At 50.6% G+C, this 26,631-nt stretch overlaps 1 protein-coding gene across 1 annotated transcript; it reads left to right on the top strand.

Moving 5' to 3' along the window:
* The first annotated feature begins 368 nt into the window (after positions 1–368).
* On the top strand, positions 369–18,224 carry LOC135887685 (zinc finger protein RFP-like). Its single transcript, XM_065415412.1, has 7 exons — positions 369–785; positions 8,380–8,475; positions 9,122–9,352; positions 9,662–9,684; positions 10,416–10,531; positions 12,106–12,165; positions 17,713–18,224. The coding sequence occupies exons 1-7, from the start codon at positions 369–371 to the stop codon at positions 18,222–18,224; spliced, it is 1,455 nt and encodes a 484-aa protein (XP_065271484.1).
* Positions 18,225–26,631: the final 8,407 nt, after the last annotated feature.

Raw genomic sequence — 26,631 nt, 5'->3', positions numbered from 1 at the left:
TGTAAATGAGAATCAGGCCTGTGAAACACTGATTCCAACTTAACCCAGATTTTAACTTGTGACTTTAGTATCACTCCTTAGACAAACAAACCCTGCTCCTGCAAGCTCAGCATTACAGCTGGGCACTGATGCCCAGGTAAAGCTCCAGAGACCCATCAGCAGAGGGGTTGGTTGCAGAATCAGAGCCTTATTGGTACATTTTTCACAAAAGCCTCGAAGGCTGGAATGTCAATAACTGGCTCTTTCCAGCTCAGCAAACAGCATGAGTCAGTTCCAGGAAGGGAAACACCCAGTTATTGTTGCAGGCTGGGCATATTTCTGAGCTCATAAAAGTGAAACTAACCCTGTTACACTGTCAAGAGGGAGCCATGGCTTCAGAGAACCCCGTGGGAAGTCTCCAGTATGAAGCTACTTGTCCCATCTGTCTGGAGGATTTTAAAGACCCAGTGATTATAGACTGCGGACACAATTTCTGTCGAGCCTGCATCACCCAGTGCTGGGAGGGATCCGATACAGCCGCCTCCTGCCCCCAGTGCAGAGAAACTGTGCAACAGAGAAACCTCAGGCCAAACAGGCAGTTGGCAAATGTCCTAAAAATAGTCAAACAACTGAATTTACAGGTAATGAAGGATGCAGGAGGGGAGAGAGTGTGTGTGGAACACCAGGAGCCTCTCAAACTGTTCTGTGAAGAGGATCAAACCCCCATCTGTTTGGTGTGTGACAGATCCCGGATGCACAAAGCTCACACTGTGGTTCCCATAGAGGAGGCTGCCCAGGAGTACAAGGTAGGTAATCACTGTCCAGTCTAATTCATTCTAATAGGATTTTAATTACTGGTTAATTTCATCACAACTTGGAGGTCACATTTAAGTTCTCTCTTCCACAGCTATTGATGTAACTGCATCATTCAGCTCTGTAAAGCCTTCACTGTATGAAAAATTATATGAAAAGAAATGTACAGGGCAAGGTGGCAAAAGAGACAAAAACAAAGGCATTAAAGATCACAGATGTGGGAAACATTTCTCTGGGAAGCTTTGAAGCAATTTTGAAACCAGTTCCTACTGGTGAGATAAGGAATCTTACAGCCCAACTGGAACTGTTAAATGACCAGTGAGGTTTAAATCACATGAGCTGCAATCTATGTGAGAGAGTTGCCTTCAGAGTGGAGAATGGGATGTTACAAGCTGTTGTTGTTATTACTGATTTGTATCTGTGACCGCGGTTGTTGGGGGAACCTCACTGAGATTGCTTAATCAGGGCAAACTGCAAAGAATGGGGCAGACGATCCTCAAAACTAGTGGTTATTTCTAATAATTAGATTTACCAATCCAGCAACAAAACAGCTTCTACGATATCTTAGTGGTTACCCAGAAGCCAAAAATACAGTTCCCTTAAAGCAATCCAGCCTTGGGCTCCCACCCAGACACCCAAGTCAAATATAATGAGGATCACTGAAGATCTTATTCATCGTATAAGAAACTTCTACCAATCCCAAGGGATCAGACACATCACCCACCAGGTCAATGAATATTTCAGATCTTACCCAAATACACCCTTATAGCCAATTCTTATTAACTAATCTAAGATTAATTGAAAAAGAAAAGAGACAGAGTGTTGTGATTAAAGATCATTATACATGCAGATGTTCCTAGGTCAGTTTCAGGGCACATCTTCACTACCCGCCGGATCGGCAGGTAGCAATCGATCTATTGGGGATCGACTTATTGCGTCTAGTGAAGATGTGATAAAATCGATCCCTGATCGCTCTGCCGTCGACTCCGGAAATCCACCGCAGCAAGAGGCGGAAGCGGAGTCGACGGCGGCGCAGCAGCGGTCGACTCGCCGCCGTCCTCACAGCCAGGTAAGTCGACCTAAAATACGCAACTTCAGCTACGCTATTCACGTAGCTGAAGTTGCGTATCTTAGGTCGACCCCCCACCCCCCGTAGTGTAGACCTAGCCATAGTAGAGGTGGTGAGCTGTTGACTTATAAAAAGTTCTTTCAGAATCAGTTCCAAAGGTTATAGTTCAATAGCCAATCCCTGTGTAGAGTGTTTAAATTCTTCCATGAGAAATAGCAGGGTAAGCCAGGCTGTAGCTGTAGCTCAGTCTTGCAACTCAAAACTTCCCATGGTAAAGTCCAAGCAGACTTGAGATGAAAGGATTGGGGCCCTAGAGTCTTTTATAGATCTCTGGCAGGCTACCATAGCCTCTTGATAGCAGTTAACCCAGCAGGGATTCCTTGGGTGAAGAATAAGTAATGTGCATTGTCCTTTGACGTAAAACCTCCCATTTCCTATGTGTACACAGGTAATTAGTTGCATTGATTAGCATAAGGCTATTAACTATTCAAAGGTAGTTTGCTACAAACTTTAAAGAGAAATAAAGACAATGATGTTATTACACCCAATTTTCATCTAAATGCATGGGTGGCGGGTATAATAGGCCAGGGGAGGTTAAGCCTCCCCAAACAGCTGCTGACCTGCTGCCTTTGAGAGCGCAGATGCTTGGGCCATGGCCCCGCCTGCACTGCACCCCGAGGCCCCATCCCTTTGATCTGTGACTCAATAGAATCATAGAATATCAGGGTTGGAAGGGACCTCAGGAGGTCATCTAGTCCAACCCCCTGCTCAAAGCAGGACCAATTCCCAACTAAATCATCCCAGCCAGGGCTTTGTCAAGCCGGGCCTTAAAAACCTCCAAGGAAGGAGACTCCACCACCTCCCTAGGTAACGCATTCCAGTGCTTCACCACCCTCCTAGTGAAATAGTGTTTCCTAATATCCAACCTAGACCTCCCCCACTGCAACTTGAGACCATTGCTCCTTGTTCTGTCATCTGCCACCATTGAGAACAACCGAGTTCCATCCTCTTTGGAACTCCCCTTCAGGTAGTTGTAGGCTGCTATCAAATCCCCCCTCATTCTTCTCTTCTGGAGACTAAACAATCCCAGTTCCCTCAGCCTCTCCTCATAAGTCATGCACTCCAGACCCCTAATCATTTTTGTTGCCCTCCGCTGGACTCTTACCAATTTTTCCACATCCTTATTGTAGTGTGGGGCCCAAAACTGGACACAGTACTCAAGATGAGGCCTCACCAATGTCGAATAAAGGGGAATGATCACGTCCCTCGATCTGCTGGCAATGCCCCTACTTATACAGCCCAAAATGCCGTTAGCCTTCTTGGCAACAAGAGCACACTGTTGACTCATATCCAGCTTCTCGTCCACTGTGACCCCTAGGTCCTTTTCTGCAGAACTGCTACCCAGCCATTCGGTCCCTAGTCTGTAGCTGTGCATGGGATTCTTCCGTCCTAAGTGCAGGACTCTGCACTTGTCCTTGTTGAACCTCATCAGGTTTCTTTTGGCCCAATCCTCTAATTTGTCTAGGTCCCTCTGTATCCGATCCCTACCCTCTAGTGTATCTACCACGCCTCCTAGTTTAGTGTCATCGGCAAACTTGCTGAGAGTGCAGTCCACTCCATCCTCCAGATCATTAATAAAGATATTAAACAAAACCGGCCCCAGGACCGACCCTTGGGGCACTCTGCTTGAAACTGGCTGCCAACTAGACATGGAGCCATTGATCACTACCCGTTGAGCCCGATGATCTAGCCAGCTTTCTAGCCACCTTACAGTCCATTCATCCAGCCCATACTTCTTTAACTTGGCAGCAAGAATACTGTGGGAGACCGTATCAAAAGCTTTGCTAAAGTCAAGGAATAACACATCCACTGCTTTCCCCTCATCCACAGACCCAGTTATCTCATCATAGAAGGCAATTAGGTTAGTCAGGCATGACTTGCCCTTGGTGAATCCATGCTGACTGTTCCTGATCACTTTCCTCTCCTCTAAGTGTTTCATAATTGATTCCTTGAGGACCTGCTCCATGATTTTTCCAGGGACTGAGGTGAGGCTGACTGGCCTGTAGTTCCCCGCATCCTCCTTCTTCCCTTTTTTAAAGATGGGCACTACATTAGCCTTTTTCCAGTCATCCGGGACCTCCCCTGATCGCCATGAGTTTTCAAAAATAATGGCTAATGGCTCTGCAATCTCATCTGCCAACTCCTTTAGCACCCTCGGATGCAGCGCATCCGGCCCCATGGACTTGTGCACGTCCAGTTTTTCTAAATAGTCCCAAACCACTTCTTTCTCCACAGAGGGCTGGTCACCTTCTCCCCATATTGTGCTGCCCAGTGCAGCAGTCTGGGAGCTGACCTTGTTTGTGAAGACAGAGGCAAAAAAATCATTGAGTACATTAGCTTTTTCCACATCCTCAGTCACTAGGTTGCCTCCCTCATTCAGTAAGGGTCCCACACTTTCCTTGACTTTCTTCTTGTTGCTAACATACCTGAAGAAACCCTTCTTGTTACTCTTAACATCTCTTGCTAGCTGCAACTCCAAGTGTGATTTGGCCTTCCTGATTTCACTCCTGCATGCCTGAGCAATATTTTTATACTTCTCCCTGGTCATTTGTCCAATCTTCCACTTCTTGTAAACTTCTTTTTTGCGTTTAAGATCAGCAAGGATTTCACTGTTTAGCCAAGCTGGTCGCCTGCCATATTTACTGTTCTTTCTACACATCGGGATGGTTTGTTCCTGCAACCGCAATAAGGATTCTTTAAAATACAGCCAGCTCTCCTGGACCCCTTTGCCCTTCATGTTATTCTCCCAGGGGATCCTGCCCATCTGTTCCCTGAGGGAGTCAAAGTCTGCTTTTCTGAAGTCCAGGGTCCGTATTCTGCTGCTCTCCTTTCTTCCTTGTGTCAGAATCCTGAACTCGACCATCTCATGGTCACTGCCTCCCAGGTTCCCATCCACTTTTGCTTCCCCTACTAATTCTTCCCTGTTTGAGCAGCAGGTCAAGAAAAGCTCTGCCCCTAGTTGGTTCCTCCAGCACTTGCACCAGGAAATTGTCCCCTACACTTTCCAAAAACTTCCTGGATTGTCTGTGCACCGCTGTATTGCTCTCCCAGCAGATATCAGGGTGATTAAAGTCTCCCATGAGAACCAGGGCCTGCGATCTAGCAACTTCTGCTAGTTGCCAGAAGAAAGCCTCGTCCACCTCATCCCCCTGGTCTGGTGGTCTATAGCAGACTCCGACCACGACATCACCCTTGTTGCTCACACTTCTCAACTTTATCCAGAGACACTCAGGTTTTTCTGCAGTTTCATACCGGAGCTCTGAGCAGTCATACTCCTCTCTTACATACAACGCAACTCCCCCACCTTTTCTGCCCTGCCTGTCCTTCCTGAACAGTTTATATCCATCCACGATAGTACTCCAGTCATGTGAGTTATCCCACCAAGTCTCTGTTATTCCAATCGCATCATAGTTCCCTGACTGTGCCAGGACTTCCAGTTCTCCCTGCTTGTTTCCCAGGCTTCTTGCATTTGTGTATAGGCACTTAAGATAACTCATCGATCGTCCCTCTTTCTCAGTATGAGACAGGGGTCCTCCCCTCTTGCGCTCTCCTGCTTGTGCTTCCTCCCAGGATCCCATTTCCCCACTTACCTCAGGGCTTTGGTCTCCTTCCCCCGGTGAACCTAGTTTAAAGCCCTCCTCACTAGGTTAGCCAGCCTGCTGGCGAAGATGCTCTTCCCTCTCTTTGTTAGGTGGAGCCCATCCCTGCCCAGCACTCCTCCTTCTTGGAACACCATCCCATGGTCGAAGAATCCAAAGCCTTCTCTCCGAAACCACCTGCGTAGCCATTCGTTGACTTCCACGATTCGACGGTCTCTACCCAGGCCTTTTCCTTGCACAGGAAGGATGGACGAGAACACAACTTGCGCCTCAAACTCCTTTATCCTTCTTCCCAGAGCCACGTAGTCTGCAGTGATCCGCTCAAGGTCATTCTTGGCAGTATCATTGGTGCCCACGTGGAGAAGCAGGAAGGGGTAGCGATCCGAGGGCTTGATGAGTCTCAGCAGTCTCTCCGTCACATCGTGTATCCTAGCTCCTGGCAAGCAGCAGACCTCTCGGTTTTCCCGGTCGGGGCGGCAGATAGATGACTCAGTCCCCCTGAGGAGGGAGTCCCCGACCACCACCACCCTCCTCCTCCTCTTGGGAGTGGTGGTCGTGGAACCCCCATCCCTAGGACAGTGCATCTTTTGCCTTCCAATCGGTGGAGTCTCCTTCTGCTCCCTTCCGTCAGATGGGTCATCTACTCCACTCTCCGCATTAGTACCTGTAGAGAGAACATGGAAACGATTGCTCACCTGTATCTCCATTGCTGGTACATGGACGCTCCTCTTTCTCCTTCTGGAGGTCACATGCTGCCAAACTTCTTCATCATCCGTCTGTCCCTGCTGCGCTTGCTCTGAATCTTCAGAACATTGTGGCCGTAGAAGCATCTCCTGACGTCTGTCCAGGAAATCTTCATTTTCCCTTATGCAACGCAGAGTCGATACTCGTTTCTCCAGACCTCGAACCTTCTCTTCCAATATGGAGACCAGCTTGCACTTTGTACAGACAAAGTCGCTTCTGTCCTGTGGAAGAAAGACAAACATGGCACAACCTGTGCAGGTTACAACAGCTGATCGCTCACCTTCCATATCACCTTCCTCTTAAGAGCTTCCTCAGCTGTTGCAGTACCTAGTCAGAGAAACCTGCAGATGAAAGCCTCAGTGAGCTCTCCCCAGGCGAACTCCCTCTGTTAGCCTCTGCTGTTCGCCGCTCAGCTGGTTCGCTGCTGACTGCCCTTATATACCAGTCAGGCCCACTCAAGGCCCACCTGGAACAAAGCACTCCCAATTCACACTTTTCAAACAAACAAGCAAGCAATCAAGCACACGGTCAAACTGACAAACTGTCCCAGCAACAGACACTCAGATACTCACCAACACAGCCCCCCTAATGCAGCACTTAGCGTACCTCCTCTCGGACAGCTCCCAGGCAAACTCCTTCTGTTAGCCTCTGCTGTAGATCATAGTAACAGCCAGGAAAAGAAGTTTTGTATCCACCAGCTAATAATATCATATTGTGAAGCTTTTAACAGATAAAGGTAAGCACAGACAAATATAGTTAGTATTTACTTCTAATTCTCTAACAATACAGACTTACATTTCAAACACTCTGGTCTACTAACATGGCTTTGATAACTATCCACAAGAAATGGCCCTGATTACCATTTCTATATTTTTCTAGTATCTCTTTAAAGGTTGAATTTGGGTCATTTAGCCTGCTGGTTGTTTAACCCTCGCGGGCCCAGTGTCACAGTATCACAATATTTATTATTGTTAATATTATTTGCATCACAGTATCCACTATAGACCTCAAAAAAGATCTGGCATCACAAAACACAATGAGGCTTTCACTGAGGAATTTTTAGACTAAATAGACAAGACAAAGGGTGGGAAGGGGAAACAGAAGCACAGAGATGGGCAGTGACTTGCCCAGGGTCACCCAGCAGCAGACCCAGGAAGATACCCCACATCTCCTAAGTCCCAGACCAGTGCCCTAACCACCAGGCTGTAATTAATAAAGGCCATAAAGAACCCTTGAGAAAGGTCCCAAGTTCATTAGAATACTGAGGTTTCCCACTGGGATTCTGAATTCCTGCTCCCTGAGTGGTTAAACCCAGGTGCCAACCTGCACTAGTGGGGTTCACTGACCTAAATACTGTGTGGACCTTGAGTCCACACACAAAAGGGCTCCAGATAGCATAGGTCCATGCCAAATACCATTGGGATTAGACTGAATTTCAGCAGAACTGACGACTGGGTGGTGCTGACCTGTGTCAGTCTAAGCTGTTTTATTGTGTATGTGGGAAGACCAACCAAGGTGGTTCCATTAGTCCCACCATGCAGCCTTTTGGATTCTTCCAAAATCCACTGCTTCTGGGCACTTTGCTTTGGAGGCTAGCTACCCAGAAGGCATTACAAATGAGAGTGTTTAGGACCACACTTCGTCAAACCCCAACTATTCCTAACACAAATCAGCATGGCTAATGCAGTTTGTCCTAATGCTTAGACCAGTTCTGTCCAACCAGTGCCATCCCCAGAAGTTCAGGGCTGAAGTTCAATGGGAGTTGGGCTCCTTTGAGTATCCCAGCCCGTATTTCTAGCCCTGATGCCTTCTTGGATTTTTATCACTTTGTAAGTTAAACTGTCTCAAAAATGGGTTTATTGATTCACCACCATGTGACTCCAGTTTCCTGCTGGTTTAACTCAAGGGGAAAAGAGGACAAATAATTCCAAAGACTGAATATAAAACACTCCCAGTCTCAATTAGTTTAATCTCCTTGGTGTTCCTGCTGTCATATACCTAGTAGGGCCAACAGTCACCTACAGCGTCTCTGGTGGAAAAACAACTCAACCCACCCCGCTGCAAACACTCTCAGCCCTCAAAATATAAACAACCATATCATTTCTGTTCCTTCAGGAAAAGATCCAGGCCCGTTTGAGGACGCTAAGGAAAGAGAGAGAAAAGCTCCTGGGATTTAAAGTGACTGGAGAGGAGCAATTCCAGGAGTATCTGGTAGGTGTCCATTGTTATTAACCTGCAGGGACTTGCAGTGGGAGGTCTGTTTGGAGACAGATTCCTCTGTGGCCTCGGGGAAGGTGGGCTTCTTTCTGTTTCTTCATGATCACAGATTGCTGTGTTTGATTCATGTCTGTGCACACACATACATAGACAGGGCCTTAGAAACCCTCTCTCTTGAGCAGGACAACATCTTATTCTGCAGAATCTAAGCTCCCATTCCAATTAATGAGTTAATTTCTAGCCCTTGTGGCTTTCACAAAATTCCTCCCAGGGGGGAACTGACTATGTCTCATGCAGAGTTGTCTGCCCAAGTCTGCAGTCATTTCCCACAGTCTCTCCAGCATCTCTGTCAATGTAGTGCTGAGTTCTGCCTTCTGCTGCTCTGGATCACGATAGGCACAGGCCTCTGATAACACAGTGCTCTGACCATGTCAGACATGGAAACATCCCATTAAGAGGTATCAGGGCCAAATAGGAAGGTGTTAGAAAATCCTCTCCCTAGAAACCCCAGGGAATAGTCAAGTATCAGACGTCTTAGAGTTTGCAAAAAAAATTCTCTCTCCTGCACACTCAGCACTCTGTGAAAGGATCCTAGACTATGTCCCTTGCCTGCCCCTTTTTTTTTTTTTTTTTTAAACAGATACAGACGCAAACTGAGAGGCAGAAGATTGTGTCTGAATTTCAGCAACTGCGGCAGTTCCTGGAGGAACAAGAGCAACTCCTGCTGGCCCAGCTGGAGAAGCTGAACAAGGAGATTGTGAAGATACAGAATGAAAATATCTCTAAATTCTCTGAGGAGATTTCCCGTCTCAGTGAACTGATCAATGAGCTGGAGGGGAAGTGTCAGAAGCCAGCCAGTGAATTCCTGCAGGTGAGACTATGTTAGAAACATCCCAGATCCCAACACAGGGACAGGACCGCTCCTGAATCATGGGCACAGGAGTCCAGCTGTCAGAGATCACAGTGTAATTCAGTGTGTGCATTGCTGACATGTGAATTCCTATTGTTCTTTGAAGAGTTACAGACTCATTTATGTTAGAGATGACATTAGCTCAGCCAGTGCATGGCCCTGAGGCCAGGGCAGTGCCTCTTTCCCCCATATCTGCAAAATCCCTTCTCTGGCTTCCCCAGAATGTGGCAGGTGGTACTGAGATTGTTTTTCTGTCTCTCTCCCCTCTAGGATTTCAAAAGCACCTTGAGCAGGTATGTGGTTCTCAATCACTCCCCCTTGTGCTTTATGATGTTGGGAAAGGGCTTGGAGACCATATTAACACCACATCTCCCCAGGGCTCTACAGCAAAATGTGTGGTGCAGGGTCACATTTGGATACTAAACTCTCTGATGAACTTAATCCTGAGGTTCAAATCCTGTTATACAAGCCTCTAGAATGATCTATTCAGTGGGGAACATTTATCTGAAATGTTTTCTAGTGGGGGACAGGCTGCCTCAGGATTCTGGGGATGGAATATGGTTCTTTCACCCCCAGGGCACTGGGTAAAAGCATGCACCAGTCAGCAGTGCTCAAGAGTCTTTACCACCTGAGGACTCTTTGGAGACCTGTGTGGAATGAGCTGGTTTGGGGGGAACTGAGGTCTCAGTCTAGTTCCTGAAGAAAGATCCCATAACACTATGCACACAAGAGAGATGGGAACATACCAGTATTAGTGCATGGAGGCCAAGGAGAGAACTGGCCATCAAAACTTGATTCCTCTTTTATCATCAGATCTGCTCTGTCCAGGCCAGAGTTGAAGAATATGAATGGGACCTTTGGGGGGAAGGTTGTACTGCCATGGCCTGTTCTGCACCAGCTCTGAGGCTGGGGGAAGTGGAGGAATTTTAATTCCAGGCACCTTAGAGCACCAACTTCCTGTAGCAAGGAATTATAGTGAGTTAGTAAATGAAATGTAATAACGTGAAATTCTTTCTCTCTCCAGGTGTGAGAAGGGGATGTTCCAGCAGCCAGTGGAGATTTCTCCTGAGCTGGAAAAGAGACTCAAGGATTTTGCCCAGAAAAATATTGCTGTAACGGAGACTCTGAGGAAGTTCAAAGGTACCAAGAAGGGATCTAGGAGGGGAAATGAGGGTGTGTCTCTGAGGCTGTGGGAGGAGATGGGCTCTGGCCCTTTGGTCATAATTAGGTTATGTATCTATGTAATAAAAAGTGGAAAGTAGACAGACTAAGCAGATGACATCGCAGAAGCCCAGGCATGAGGATTTCTCACATTGATTCACTCGATCAGCTTTGGTACAATCATTAATGTAAAAATACAGCAAAATTTAGGATACCTCAGTTTCTCTCTCCCAACTACAGAACTTCAGGGCATGCGCTCCAGCGCTGTTTAGCATCCACAGCTGCAGCTGGAGTCAGTAGGATCTGCAGGTGCCCAATGCCACTGAGAACCAGACTCCAAGTGCCTAAAGGTTGGCACCCAAAATTTAGACCCTAAATTCAAGGCACTTGTGAAATGTGGACCCAGTCTGTCATTGTGCTCTGGCAGGTTGTGAGGGTCAAAGGGGTTGTAGGGAAGGTGCACACCTTGGAGAATCCCTCCAGCACAGGAGCCTCTTGTGCCTACTCCACAGCAGCTGCAGGTGTAATGTTGACTGACCCTGGTCAATGGGATCAAACCTGGGATTTCTCAAGCTGAGTGTATGAGCCTCTATTGGATGAGCTAAAAGCCACATGACTGTAGCAGATTCACCAATCTCTAGATGGTCTAGATGCCACTAGAGGGAGACAGAGCACCACACCAAGCAGGTGTGGGTTACATAGGCAGGAGGAGTGTTCCTGGGAGAGCGGGGAAAGTGGAGTTGTTGAGGGCAGGGCAGAGGAGAGAGGGGTGGAGTAGGGACAGAGGAGTGTGGCCAGGGTAAATTTGTGCCTCTTATACTCTGCTCCTGTCAAAGCCATATAGGGGCCAGTGAAACAGGGGTGCAACTGTAGCTAGACCTCAGGACTTCTATAGCCTATCCCAAGGTCTGCGCTAGCTCCTGAAGCCAAGAATAGGAGACCCACAAATTGCTTCCCTTCTGTCTCTTTACCAGTGCAGGGGTGAATCAGGCCCATTGAGCCAATCCTCTCCCTGCCTCAATTTCCACATCTGTAAAGAATTTTGTTATTTGTATTTGTCTATGAAGGACGAGAGCCCCACTGTGCTGAGCTCTGTACAGATACTGAGTAAATAGACACAAAAAGCTTACAATGCAGGATTAGGGCCTTGAAAAGACTCAGCATTCCAGATCTCAAACTGACCAAAGTGTGTAAACTTACATTCATGCTAAAATCTTTGGAAGATCTGTCTAATTTATGACAAAATGCAAAAGGAGAATGAGACAAACCAACTGGGGTCTGGAGAATGAGGGAACAGGAAATCTGTCTTCCACATTATATCTCCTTGGATGGCTTTGAACTTAATGGATGCTGGTTCTGTTGATTTGCGATGGCTGAATGAAAGAGAAAATAGAATGTTTCAGATTAGCTTTTTAAAGACAGATCTGGGGGTGTCTCTGTCTCAAACTGTTTCTCTTTGATAATTAAAACAGAGATATGACAGTTAAGAGTGGGGATGTCGGTATAAATATGACAACATGAAATCTCATCTCTTTTATCCTTTCCCGCTCCAGACGTGCTGCCCTCTGAAGTAGAGTCAAGGAGAGGGAAATCCCTGGGATCATACAGACCAGGTGAGATTTTGGAGATTACCATTCAATGAAGAGAAAAATCCTGTGAGAACAGGAACTTGTAGCTAAACTTACCGAACTTTAATTTAAAAGAAAAAATGTTATGAAAACAGTTTTATAAACAAATAGCTAAAGGCACAAACCAAACCAGCACTGACCATGACACACAACCCTAAACATTAAAAACACAAACATGAAATACTGAGGAGATCCCAAGATGAAGTCACACAAACAATCCTGACACCAACAATAGCACTGAGTCCATGCACACATCGATGAACAGAAACACTCTCACTGACCAATGAACATCCTTAATGCTCACCCTGGCATTTCCATACATGTCCATGTACCTTTGAAATATTCAGGTGAGAGGGTCAGTACCGGGTTTACCATGGCACCAATGATGTCATGGTGCCGGGCCCAGAGTCAGAAGGGGCCCCGGCCATCCCGATCCCCCGGCCGGCTGAGCCAGCCAGGAAAGCTGCCCCTGCTCCTCCCCTGCCCCACCTTTTCCCACCCCTGCTCCACCCCAGCCCCACCCCTGTTCTGCTCCTTCCCCCGAGTAACCTCCTGGGGACTGCTGCAGGGGTTGGGCATGCCCTGCTCTCACTGGCCGGCGGAAAGTGGAGCGACCCAGCCCGCTCCGCACTGCTGGTGAGTGCTGGGGGGGGGTCAGTTCCCCCCTCCCCCAAAGTCCGCTCCGCTGAGGCCGGGTCACTCTACTTCCTGCCACCCCATGAGTGCGGGGTCGGGCCCACCCTGCAATCACTGGGTGGCACGAACTGGAGCGACCCGACCCCAGCCCGCTCCACCGGCTCATGCTGGGGTGCAGTTTCCCCCTGCCCCCCAAGCCTGGGGAGGGGATGGAGCAGTGGGGAAGGGGCATGGGATGGGAAAGAGAAGGGGATGGGGAAGCGGGGGCAGGGGCAGGGGGAAAGAGGCAGTGGGGAAGGAAGGGGGTGGGATGGGGAGGAGATGGAGCAGTGGGGAAGGGCATGGGATGGGGAAGAGAAGGGGATAGGGGAAGCAGGGGCAGAGGGAAAGAGGCAGTGGGGAAGGAAGGGGGTGGGATGGGGAGGAGATGGAGCGGTGGGGAAGGGGCATGAGATGGGGAAGAGAAGGGGATGGGGAAAGCGGGGGCAGGGGGAAAGAGGTAGTGGGGAAGGAAGGGAATGGGGTGGGATGGGGAGGAGATGGAGCAGTGGGGAAGGGGGATGGGGAAGAGAAGGGGATAGAGGAAGTGGGGGCAGGGGGAAGAGGCAGGGGGGAAGAAAGGGGGTGGGATGGGGAGGAGATGGAGCGGTGGGGAAGGGGCATGGGATGGGGAAGAGAAGGGGATGGGGAAGCAGGGGCCCAGCATGCAGATCCCCTTGGCAGCAGCTGGGGCTCCCCTGTTAAGCAGGCCCATCGAACCCTCACCCTGACAAGCCCCACCTCCCCTGCATCTGTACCACCCCGATGAGCCCCAACCACCTACACCTAGATCCCCACCCAAATGAACTCGACCCCCACTGCACCCAGACCCTCCACCCCCGCTGAGCTCCAACCATTTTCACATGGTCCCCCCTGCAGACTCCCATTGCCCCTGCACCTGGCACCTCCCTGTGAATCCAGATCTCCCACTGAGCTGCCTGCACCCAGACTGCCCCCCACTGAACCCTCTTACCCCCATCTGGATCCCCCCACACTAAGTCCCTCTGCACTTGGATCCTGCTGCCAGGCTGAGTCTTCCTGCCCACATCTGGTGTGCCTGGCACAGAAGGGGCAGGGCCCCAGGGTGTTTCTGTGGCAGGCCTGGCCCTTTTGCTGTGTCGGGGTCAGGTGCAGCCTGACTGCCAAGTCCCTGTCCCGGGGGGGGTGGAGGACGCTGCAGGGTGATCTCCCACCTCCATGCAGCCAGTGGCCTGTGCTCCCCACTGCCATGGTGGAGCGTCCACTTTTATTTATTGTAAAAAAAATTTGCAGAATTTTAAAATATTATGCACAGAATTTGATGCAGAATTCCCTCAGGAATATGGGTCACTGTACAGCTGTGATGGTGGGACTGTGAAGGGGATGCTGGACAGTAGGGAGCATTGTATAAGTAGGAGCATTGCCAGCAGATCGAGGGACATGATCATTCCACTCTATTCGGCATTGGTGAGGCCTCATCTGGAGTACTGTGTCCAGCTTTGGGCCCCACACTACAAGAAGGATGTGGAAAAATTGGAAAGAGTCCAGCGGAGGGCAACAAAAATGATTGGGGGCTGGAGCACATGACTTATGAGGAGAGGCTGAGGGAACTGGGATTATTTAGTCTGCAGAAGAGAAGAATGAGGGGAGATTTGATAGCTGCTTTCAACTACCTGAAAGGGGGTTCCAAAGAGGATGGATCTAGACTGTTCTCAGTGGTACCAGAACAAGGAGTAATGGTCTCAAGTTGCAGTGGGGGAGGTTTAGGTTGGATATTAGGAAAAACTTTTTCACTAGGAGGGTGGTGAAGCACTGGAATGGGTTACCTAGGGATGTGGTGGAATCTCCTTCCTTAGCAGTTTTTAAGGTCAGGCTTGACAAAGCCCTGGCTGGGATGATTTAGTTGGGGATTGGTCCTGCTTTGAGCAGAGGGTTGGACCAAATGACCTCCTGAGGTCCCTTCCCACCCTGATATTCTATGATTCTAGGGGATCTGTGAGTCGGAGATCTGGGTAGGGGGTATGGTGTGCAGGGTGCTGTGCAGTTGTGATGGGAGGTCAGTGGGAGGGGTCTCTGGGCAAGGGGTGTTGGGCATAGCAGGTCCTGGGGCACTGGGCATAGGGATCTGTGGGGGAGGTCTCTGGGTGAGGAGGCGCTGGGCATAAGGGCAGGGCACTGGGCAGGAGGGCAGTGTGGAAGGGGCATGCTGGCAGTGCAGGGCTGGGCGGCCAGTGTGCATCTAGCAGTCGTGGGTTTGTAAACAGAGCCCTTGTGCTGGGCTAAGTGGGGCCGCTCCTGCTGCGCTGCATTGTCCCCAACCGGCCCCTCGCTCTGCGGACCACTCCCCATCACATGCCCTATTTCCCCAATGGGCACCCACAAATATGTTTGGCGCCGGGCCCACAAAAAGTTAATCCAGCCCTGGAGAGGGTTACCACATTCCTCTGCATTCCCCCATGTGAAGGGCTCTCTCCCATTGCTCTTCACCAGCATTCCACCTTTCTCTTCAGCTGGGCAGGGCTGAGGTCTCCCATTTGAGCTGGTTCCTTCTTCCTATGTTAGAGATACAGTCCCCCTCTGATGCTGCCACCTCCTCCCTTCTCTCTGGGCTGAGGAAAGGGCTACTCCTCCCAATGCCACCTCCTGGTTACCACTCTCTGGTCTTCAGTGGTTCTTCCCCAATGCCCCACCCCCTTCTCTTCTCCCAGGCCAGGGAGAGAAGCATGGTCTCAGTGTACAGCTACACCCTGGGTTTACATCTGTTTCCTCCCTCCTCCCACTCCCCTCCCTGCAACTTCAGATTCAGACCTTCCTCTCTAATCCTCTGAGGAGCAGCCCCAGAAGGGAGATGCAGCTGGGAAAGGGGGAGAGAGGCAGTTTCTGCAGCCCCCACAGCAGCTTCCAGCAGCCAGGGGGAGGAACTGCCAGGGCATTTCTGCTTGGGCTCAGGCACTTGGGGCAGAGAAGCAGCTCCCCGGGCTGGCGTTGTAAATCAGAGACCATGTGCTCTAATCTCTGTGATTCTTTCCCCCTCCAGACTCTTTGCTACCTGAGCTAGAGCAGGGAAGGGGGGATCTCTGGGATCACACACCAAGAGTGAGCCCTGGGGGAGATTTTCCTTCAATTAACAGAAAATTCCCATGAAAACAACTGTCCCCCACACCAGTAACCAGACACATTCTCCCTGCCCAGCTCCAGAACCCCTTAATTGTGATCTGAGAATTTGTATTGTCATGGACAAGCCTTTTCAATATTCAATCCGGGGTAATCAGTGCCAGTGGAGACAGCTCTCGCCTCACGGCTGTCACATCCTCTCCCTTTCACCTAGGGGGAGACTCTGCCCCCGACTCTTCTCCAGATCCTATCTTTCCTTTGGGCGGGGCTGGGCTCTGCCACTGGAGCTGCTTTGTGGATTGGGGAGTTGGTGTCTCTCTAGTGCTGCCACCTGCAGCCCTCCCTTCTCTCTGGTTTGGGGAAGGGGCTGCCCCACCCAATGCCACCTCCTGCTTCCTGCTCACTGGCCTGGAGTCATTGGCTCTTCCCCAGTGCTAGATCTTCATCTCTGCTCCGTGGCCTGGGAGTGGAGGATGCAATTTTGGGAGGGAGCTTCCCTTTGCGGTTCAAAGCTGGTACCTGCGTCTCTGGATCCTCCTAATTCAAAGCTTTTTGTGCCTTCTTTGCTGTGTCTCTGCCACTGGGAATGAAGCAGCCCCAGGTACAGAACAGGGAGCTGCTGCCTCTATAGCAGAGTTCCCAAACTTTAACAACCCGCGAACCCCTTTCACTGAAATGTCACGTCTCGTGAACCCCCTCCTAAAAATGAATATTTCCAGAGATTTTTTCCCCTTACCTCAGCATAAATTATAAAAGCAGTGATCTTGGAAATATAAAATGTGTTTTTATGACATGCTTATTACACACTATTTATTAATTATTATTTATCGTTACAGTATTTTTATTACATTATGAAAATTGCAACACTCTTCCAAGATCTCACTTTTGTAGCTTGTATCACTTTTGATTAAGCCTGTTATAAGACAAGGCTCCCATCAGAGGCGCCAGTAGAAAAAACGGGTGCGGGGGCAAAGCCCCCGTGCACCAAGGGTCCTGGAGGTCATCGCCGGAAAAGTGGGGGGGCCCACAGGGGCCGCCAGAAAAAAAGGGGAGGGACCCGTGTGCGGGGCGCACCGACGTGGGGGCGGCACATGACCCTCGTCACCCCCCCCGTACTGGCACCTCTGGCTCCTATGTTACATCAAGGAGTATCAGATGTGAAACAGCATGAAGGTATTTAAGAAGCAAACTCAAAGAGTTCCTCCTACACAAACATTCAGGTCTTGAGCAGTCCAGGCAAACAATGCACATTACAACAAAGCTTAAACTCGTTCTTCATAATAATTTAAAAACAGCACTAGCAGCCTATTTAATTTTAAAAACAGCAAAAAATATCCACCTCCCTTTTTATTTAGTATAAGGAGTCTTGCAGTTTAAATCTCCTCAGTATGATAGACATGCTTGCTTTGATCTGCTTAGCTCTTGGAAGTCCCCAATGCTCTGGGCTGCTGGCCCTGGGCTGCCTGGGGCCCCTATGGACAGCTGTCTCTGCCATTAGGGAATTTTTTTCCCAAGAACCCCCGTAACAGTTTCAGAACCACTACTCGATAGCCAAATAAGAAGATGCAAAAGTGGCTCCCATTGCCGAGGCTGAGGAACCGCGGTGACATCTCTGCTCAGTCTCAGGTGCCTAGGGCAGAGGCAGCTCCCTGGGGTCCAGGACTGTCCCAGCCAGAACAGGGCTGCTGGGGAGTGTGAGAAAAGGTCCCAGCCTCCCCCATGGCTGAGCTTTGCCCCTAACGCTCTGCTTCTCTCTCTCCCCAGTGAATGTGACTCTGGATCCAGACACGGCTCATCCCCAGCTCGTCCTGTCTGAGGATCGGAAAAGTGTGAGATGGGAAGACACACGACGGGATCTGCCCAACAATCCTGAGAGATTTGACACTGAGATTTGTGTGCTGGGGTGTGAGGGATTCACCTCGGGGAGACATTGCTGGGGGGTGGAGGTGGGTAATAGGGGATACTGGGCTGTAGGGGTGACCAGAGAGTCTGTGATGAGGAAGGGAGGGATCAGCCCTAACCCTGAGCAGGGAATCTGGGCTGTGGAGCGGTGCTGGGATCAGTTCCAGGCTCTCACTTCCCCACGCACCCCTCTACCTGTGAGCTGGGACCCCAGGAGGATCCGGGTTTGTCTGGACTGTGAACGGGGGCAGGTGACATTTTTCGATGCTGGTGACGAGAGCCCACTGTTCACTTTCCCACTGGCCTTGGTCCCTGAGGAGAGAATCCGACCCTGGTTCTGGGTGGGAGGATCCCAGCTCAGACTTAGTTCCTGAGAGGGGTGGGGGAGGAGATATACCCGGGGGACGTGAAATTAGCCTCTCTAGCCTCACACTTCCTTTTTTCTATGACCCTGGAAGTCTCCTGTCTACCCTGCAGTCTCTATTGCCCTGGAGGCTCTGTGGGGTGTCTGGGGGTGATTGAGGTAGAGAATAGGGCTACCATACGTCCGGATTTCCCCGGACATGTCCAGCTTTTCGGCCTATAAATAGCCGTCCGGGGGGATTTCTAAAAATCTAAAAATGTCCGGGATTTCCCCCCGGTCGGCTATTTTATAGATCGAAAAGCAGCGGCCAAGCGCCACTGGGCAGCCAAAGTCCTTTCCCAGCTCCCCCCATCCCCTGCAGCCTTAGCACGCCCCCAGCCCTGCGGCTGTCTTCCCCCTCCTCCCCTCCCCTGAATGCTTTGACCCCTGCTCCTCCCCCTCCCCTGCTTCCCGCGAATCAGATGTTCGCGGGAAGTCTGAAAACAAGCAGGGGCAGGCGGGCGGCAGCAGCAAGTAAGCTGGGGCGGGGGGGGGGGACGTGAGGAGGAGGGCTCCGGTGGAGGCGTGGCGCGGCCCAGTCCGGCCCTGGCCGAGCGGCTCCCTTTGCCCCGGCCAAGTGGCTCCGGCCCCGGCCGGCCTCAGCGGCTCCGGCCCAGGCCCCAGGGCACCGGCACCGGTTCCGGCCAAGAACCCCCGGCCCCAGGGGCTCCGGCCCGGCTCGGCTCGGGCCCCGGGGTGCCGGCCCCGGTTCCGGCTGAGTGCGCCGGCCCGGCCCCAAGCCGGCCGGAGCGCAGCCCAATTCCTGGGCTCTTGCTAAAGCCGGCCCTGGTCAGGGGACAGGAACGGGGGGTTGGATGGGTCAGGAGTTCGGGGGGGGGCTGTCAGGGGGGCAGGGGTGTGGAGAGGGGTCGAGGCAGGCAGGGAGCAGAGGGGGTTGGATGGGTCAGGAGTTCTGGGGGTCCTGTCAGGGGGCGGGGAGCAGTTGGATAGGGCATGGGTGTCCCGGGGGTCTGTCTGGGGGCAGGGGTGTGAATATGGGGTGGGGGTGTGGATAAGGGTCGAGGCAGTCAGGGGACAGGTAGGGTCCTAGGGGGGCGGTTAGGGTGGGGGGTTCTCAGGAGGGGGCAGTCAGGGGACAAGAAGCATGGAGGCTTAGATAGGGGGTGAGGTCCTAGGGGGCAGTTAGTGGCAGGGGTCCCAGGAGGGGGCAGTCAGGGGACAAGGAGCGGGGGGGGTTGGGGGTTCTGAGGGGGGCAGTCAGGGAGTGGGAAGTGGGAGGGAGTGGATGGGGCGGGGCAGGGCAGGGGCGGGGCTAGAGCGGGGCTCCTCCCCCCCCCAGTGTCCTCTTTTTTGATTGTGGAAATATGGTAACCCTATAGAGAAGCCAATATCATTGACCCAAGGATTTTTCAGCCTGTCTGTCACTGTCCTCTATGGCGCAGGAAGTCAGACAGTGGCACTGAGACATGGTGGGAACAGCCCACTGAGAATAAAAAATGGGCTTCTCTAGCCTAAGTCATCCTAGTGTCTGTGATCATCTACCTACCCCCTGGCTCATCTCTTTGACCCTGGAGAACATCTGTCCACCCAACCACTAATGCCTCATCTCTATGACACTCCTGCCCCCTCCCTCCCAGCAGCCCTAGGAATGGGAAGGGATTGAAGAACCCCTGAAGCATCAGGAGGAGCAGAGGGACCCTGAGGGGCAGACAGGGGGCTACAGGATCAGAACTGATGGAGGGTCAGAGGCAGAAGTGCTGTGGGGTCTGGGGCTCTAATTACCAGTTGGGCTGGGGAACACAGATGTGGGGAGTGGCAGGGACACCGAACTAATTAATTGGGATTTGGGAGGTTTGGGGAGAAGCTGGAGGCACTGCACCAGCAGGGAGCCTGGAAAATGGAGACCCAGGGACTGCCGAGTGTGACCTACAGGTCACCAGGGAAGGGATGCTATGTGAGGAGAAGCAGCTGGGAGGTGGGGGGCGGAGAGGAATGTTGTGACGCTTTATGATATTATTGATACTAGTGTTATAAATTTAAAATGAATCTTACCAGATATGCTGTATAAGGTATTAATGGAAATGTTATGATTTGCCAAGTATGATCATCTTATTTATATGTTTGTATCATCGTTCTACTGTGAATTACAAATATGTGTGATATGCCTGTATTTCAAACTTGTGCTGTGTTTCTGGGTGACACCCCTAGACAGATTTGCATCAGCACTATCTAGCCTATTCAAAGGCCTATCAAGAGCGATCAGCTGTACAATGAACCCACTGAAAGAAGCCAGGGGCTTCACCTTATGTGTCAGCGGGACATGTAGGGGCAGGCCAGTGAATATGGAACTCTAAGACTTTTCTATGCCCATGTGCTGTGGCTATGTTTGAGACAAAGGATGTACAAGCCACATGGAAAGGATATAAAAGACAGTTGCATCTTCCCAATTTTGTCTTCAATCCTGCTTCTCACAACCTCTGGAATAACTGCTCGACGAACTGAAGCTCTGAAAAAAGGACTGAATCGTAGAATCATAGAAGATTAGGGTTGGAAGAGACCTCAGGAGGTCATCTAGTCCAACCCCCTGCTCAAAGCAGGACCAACACCAACTAAATCATCCCAGCCAGGGTTTTGTCAAGCCGGGCCTTAAAAACCTCTAAGGATGGAGATTCCACGACCTCCCTAGGTAACCCATTCCAGTGCTTCACCACCCTCCTAGTGAAATAGTGTTTCCTAATATCCAACCTACACCTCCCCCACTGCAACTTGAGACCATTGCTCCTTGTTCTGTCATCTGCCACCATGGAGAACAGCTGAGCTCCATCCTTTTTGGAACCCCCCTTCAGGTAGTTGAAGGCTGCTATCAAATCCCCTCTCACTCTTCTCTTCTGCAGACTAAACAAGCCCATTTCCCTCAGACTCTCCGCCTAAGTAATGTGCCCAAGCCCCCTGGTCATTTTTGTTGCCCTCTGATGGACTCTCTCCAATTTGTCCACATCCTTTCTGTAGTGGGGGGCCCCCAAACTGGACACAATACTCCAGATGTGGCCTTACCAGTGCCGAATAGAGGGGAATAATCACTTCCCTCGATCTGCTGGCAATGCTCCTACTAATGCAACCCAATATGCCATTAGCCTTCTTGGCAACAAGGGCACACTGCTGACTCATATATACAGCTTCTCATCCACTGTAATCCCCAGGTCCTTTTCTGCAGAACTGCTGCTTAGCCAGTCGGTCCCCAGCCTGTAGCGGTGCATGGGATTCTTCTTTTCTAAGTGCAGGACTCTGCACGTATCCTTGTTGAACCTCATCAGATTTCTTTTGGCCCAATCTTCCAATTTGTCTCTGGACCCAATCCCTACCCTCCAGCGTATCTACATCTCCCCCCATCTTAGTGTCATCTGCGAACTTGCTGAGTGTGCAATCCATCACATCATCCAGATCATTAATAAAGATGTTGAACAAAACCAGCCCCAGGACCAAATGACCCATCCAAGCTGTGGATGTGTTACAGAGGAACTTTACTAGCCAGCAAACTCACTGCTAAGAATCTGATTTATGGATTCTGAAGTCTAACATATGTATCTGACTTCTTTGACATTTAATAACATTCTTTTCTTTTCTTTTCTTCCATAATAAAATCTTCAGTTTTAGATACTAAAGGTTGTCTGGCTGCATGGTATTTTGGGGGGAGAAGAAAGGAAAGGAAAAAAACCCAGGCAATAATGAAGTAAAACAAAAGTAAACAGAGAAGCCTGGGAAAAGGAGTATGATGGTGGGAAACTGATGAAAAGAGTGAAAACAAAGCAATCCTGAGAAGGGAAAAACTAAGGGGGAAATGCAAGGGGGAAGGGATAAACTCAGGGAAGAGAACTGGGAACACAAGTTGGAATAATCTGTGATAGGGAATAAAGGAGATTTAGGGGGAGACAGAAAAATAAATGGACGAAAAATGAGGGCAAGAGACAATGATGTGCAAAACTGGGTGACATGAAGTAAAGGAATCTCAGTCCCACCTGACACTCACACACATGGGGATCCTGGACAGGATTTTGCTAATATGGTGGAAAAGGCCTTGCTGAATGGGGTATTTCCATCTCCAATATCTATGTGTCTGTAACCCTTCAAAGATCAATAGTCATTCACATTTCAGGCATGCCTACACTGAGTTACACTGCGATCTCTGACTGCTAGGCTCCAGTGTCCACAATTCAGAAGCTGTCCTCTCCCGGTGTTGAGATCTGGGATGTTTCTAACACAGTCTCATCTGCAGGAATTTACTCAGTGGCTTCTGATACTTCCCCTCTAGCTCTCTGATCAGCTCCCTGAGACAGGAAATCTCCTCAGAGAGTTTAGTGATTTATTTTCATTCTGGATCTTCAGAATCTGCTCGTCTATCTTGGCCAGCAGGAGTTGTTCTCAAGACACAATCTTCCGCCTCTTGGTTTGTGTCTGTTTCAGTAAAAAGAAAAAAAAAATAGGGAAAGGGCTGGCCAGGGACATGGAGGGAGCTGGAGTCCTTTCATGGAGTGCTGAGTGTGTAGGAGCAGAATTTCTTTGCAAACCCTAACATTTTGGAAATTTGACTATACCCTGTGGATTCTCTCACACCTTTCTATTTGGCCTCAAGCACTTTTCAGTCTAATTAGCTAAAACTTGGAAACAAAAAGACATTTCAAACTTGAAAGCTGGGATACTTGGGTTCAACTGTCCCTGATCCCAAGGTCCCAGTTCGACAGGGTATTTAAGCAAGTACTAAACTTTAAGCACATATAAGGGTAGCACCTCATCTGAGCACATCTGCTGGATCAGGTCCCAAAGTCAGGTTAGGCAGGGGTGCACCTAGTTTATGAATCCTGCTGGGGATTGGGCATGTACTCAGTGCCAAGCTGCTTGGGCAATGTCAGGACTCAGGAGGCTGAGTGCAGGCCCAGCTGCCAAAGTTTAGGCACCTTGGGCACTTTAATGGTGGAAACCTAGGTGCCTAGGGAATTTATGTGCCTGAGGGGTTAGGCAGCAGCTGAGTAGGGGTCTTGTGAATGCCTGTGTCACCTAAATGTTGGACATGTTTGGCTATTTCCCCCTTGTGAATGCCACCCAAATAATTTAGAATCACTTTCAGTTTTGTGTGAACCTCACACAACCAGGGCCGATGCAACCACTAGGCAAACTAGGTGGCTGCCTAGGGCGCCAAGTGGTTGGGGGCGGACAAAAGCGGGCTCCGGGGCGACGGTGGAGTGGAGGTGAGCTGGGGCAGGGGGACGCGGGGAGGGCCGCCTGCAGCAAGTAAGGGGGGGAGCGGCACACAGGGGACCCGCTCCCCACCCCAGCTCACCTCTGCTCCACCTCCTCCCCGAGCACGCCGCCCTGCTCTGCTTCTCTCCCTCCCAGGCTTGAGGCACCAAACAGCTGATTGGCGCCGCAAGCCTGGAAGGCAGGAGAAGTAGAGCAGCGACAGGCGTGCTCAGGGAGGGGGCGTAGCAGAGGTGAGCTGGGGTGGGGAGCTGCCGCAAGGGGGGCACCTCGGGGGGGGGGGGGAGCTGCCACAGGGCTCGGGGAGGGCCCAAGGTGGAAGTTTCGCCTAGGGCGCGAAACATCCTTGCACCAGCCTTGCACACAACTCTCACATATCTGAAGAATTTCAATATAACAAAAACATTGTCAAACAGGCTTCAATCAGGCAACTCTCCCACAGGAGAAGGGCATGCAGGATGGGGTCAACCCTGTAAAGTTCCTTTATCTCAGCTTAGGGTATGTCTACACTACGAAATTAGGTCGAATTTATAGAAGCCGGTTTTATAGAAATCGGTTTTATACAGCCGATTGTGTGTGTCCCCACATAAAATGCTCTAAGTGCATTAAGTCGGCGGACCGCGTCCACAGTACCGAGGCTAGCGTCGACTTCCGGAGCGTTGCACTATGGGTAGCTATCCCACAGTTCCCGCAGTCTCCGCCGCCCATTGGAATTCTGGATTGAGATCCCAATGCCTGAAGATGCAAAAACAGTATCGCGGGGGGTTCTGGGTACATGTCGTCAGGCCCCTCCCCCTCCGTCAGAGCAACGGCAGACAATTGATTCGCGCCTTTTTACCTGGGTTACCTGTGCAGACAACATACCATGGCAAGCATGGAGCCCGCTCAGCTCAGCTCAGCTCACCGTCACCATATGTCATCTGGGTGCTGGCAGACGTGGTACTGCATTGCTACACAGCAGCAGCTAATTGCCTTTTGGCAGTAGACGGTGCAGTATGACTGGTAGCCTTCATTGGCTATCTGGGTGCTGGCAGACATGGGGCTGCATTGCTACACAGCAGCAGCCCCTTGCCTTTTGGCAGTAGATGGTGTATTATGATTGGTATCCATCGTCATCATATTCCAGTTCGATCAGAGGCACCCTTCCACTCTGGGCATCTGATTCTTCATTTTGTCTCCTGGAGACTCAGTCCTGCCGGCAGTCCTATTGAACCGTCTTGACGATGATGGCTAGCAATCGTAGTCCAGTATCTTCTGCCAAGCACCCAGAAGATGCCGAGGGCTATCAGTCATGCTGCACTGTCTGCTGCCAACTTAAGATGTAAAAAATAGATGGACCAGATTTGTTCTGTATTCATTTGCTTCCCCCTCCCTCCGTGAAATCAACGGCCTGCTAAACCCAGGGTTTTGAGTTCAATCTTTGGGGGGGCCATTCTGGATGACAGTTGTTTGTGTTTCTCCCTGATGCACAGCCACCTTTGTTGATTTTAATTCCCTGTACCTGTACGCCATGTCGTCACTAGCCCCTCCCTCCCTCCCTCCCTCTCTCCGTCAGATACTAGTTTCGCGCCTTTTTTCAGACCAGACACCATAGCACTGGGATCATGGAGCCCGCTCAGATCACCGCGGCAATTATGAGCACTATGAACACCACACGCATTGTCCTGGAGTATATGCAGAGCCAGGATATGCCAAAGCAAAACCAGGACCAGCCGAGGAGGCGATTGCAGCGCGGTGACGAGAGTGATGAGGAAATTGACATGGACATAGACCTCTCACAAAGTACAGGCCCCAGCAATGTGGAAATCATGGTGTTACTGGGGCAGGTCCATGCCGTGGAACGCCGATTCTGGGCCCGGGAAACAAGCACAGACTGGTGGGACCGCATCGTGTTGCAGGTGTGGGACGATTCCCAGTGGCTGCGAAACTTTCACATGCCTAAGGGCACTTTCATGGAACTTTGTGACTTGCTTTCCCCTGCCCTGAAGCGCCAGAATACCAGGATGAGAGCAGCCCTCACAGTTGAGAAGCGAGTGACGATAGCCCTGTGGAAGCTTGCAACGCCAGACAGCTACCGGTCAGTCGGGAATCAATTTGGAGTGGGCAAATCTACTGTGGGGGCTGCTGTGATCCAAGTTGCCAGGGCAATCAAAGACCTGCTGATATCAAGGGTAGTGACTCTGGGAAACGTGCAGGCCATAGTGGATGGCTTTGCTGCAATGGGATTCCCAAACTGTGGTGGGGCGATAGACGGAACCCATATCCCTATCTTGTCACCGGAGCACCAAGCCACCGAGTACATAAACCGCAAGGGGTACTTTTCAATGCTGCTGCAAGCCCTGGTGGATCACAAGGAACGTTTCACCAACATCAACGTGGGATGGCCGGGAAAGGTACATGATGCTCGCGTCTTCAGGCACTCTGGTCTGTTTCGAAAGCTGGAGGAAGGGACTTTCTTCCCGGACCAGAAAATAACCATTGGGGATGTTGAAATGCCTATCGTGATCCTTGGGGACCCAGCCTACCCCTTAATGCCATGGCTCATGAAGCCGTACACAGGCAGCCTGGACAGGAGTCAGGACCTGTTCAACTACAGGCTGAGCAAGTGCCGAATGGTGGTGGAATGTGCATTTGGACGTTTAAAAGCACGCTGGCGCAGCTTACTGACTCGCTCAGACCTCAGCAAAAAAAATATCCCCACTGTTATTGATGCTTGCTGTGCGCTCCACAATATCTGTGAGAGTAAGGGGGAGACATTTATGGCGGGGTGGGAGGTTGAGGCAAATCGCCTGGCCGCTGATTACGCACAGCCAGACACCAGGGCGGTTAGAAGAGCACAGCAGGGTGCGGTGCGCATCAGAGAAGCTTTGAAAATGAGTTTTGTGACTGGCCAGGCTACGGTGTGAAACTTCTGTTTGTTTCTCCTTGATGAGCCCTCCGCCCCCCCGACCTGATTCACTCTACTTCCCTGTAAAACAACCACCCCACCCTCCCCTCCCCCCTTCGAGCACCACTTGCAGAGGCAATAAAGTCATTGTTACTTCTCATTCATGCATTCTTTATTAATTCATCACACAACTAGGGGGATAATTGCCAAGGTAGCCCAGGATGGGTGGGGGAGGAGGGAAGGAAAAGGACACACTGCAGTTTAAAACTTTAAAACT

This window comes from Emys orbicularis, chromosome 13 (genome assembly GCF_028017835.1).
Source record: "Emys orbicularis isolate rEmyOrb1 chromosome 13, rEmyOrb1.hap1, whole genome shotgun sequence".
Taxonomy (NCBI): Eukaryota; Metazoa; Chordata; order Testudines; family Emydidae; genus Emys; species Emys orbicularis.
Note: the sequence above shows the minus strand (reverse complement) of the source record. Positions and strands in the feature narration are given on the sequence as shown.

What these genes read in the sequence shown, in the direction of transcription:
- LOC135887685 (XM_065415412.1), top strand. Translation starts at nt 369, where the DNA reads ATGGCTTCAGAGAACCCCGTGGGAAGTCTCCAGTATGAAGCTACTTGT. An exon ending in CAGCCAGTGAATTCCTGCAG is followed by an intron (nt 9,353 to 9,661) that starts GTGAGACTATGT and finishes TCTCCCCTCTAG; the next exon opens with GATTTCAAAAGCACCTTGAG. An exon ending in CCTGGGATCATACAGACCAG is followed by an intron (nt 12,166 to 17,712) that starts GTGAGATTTTGG and finishes CTCTCTCCCCAG; the next exon opens with TGAATGTGACTCTGGATCCA.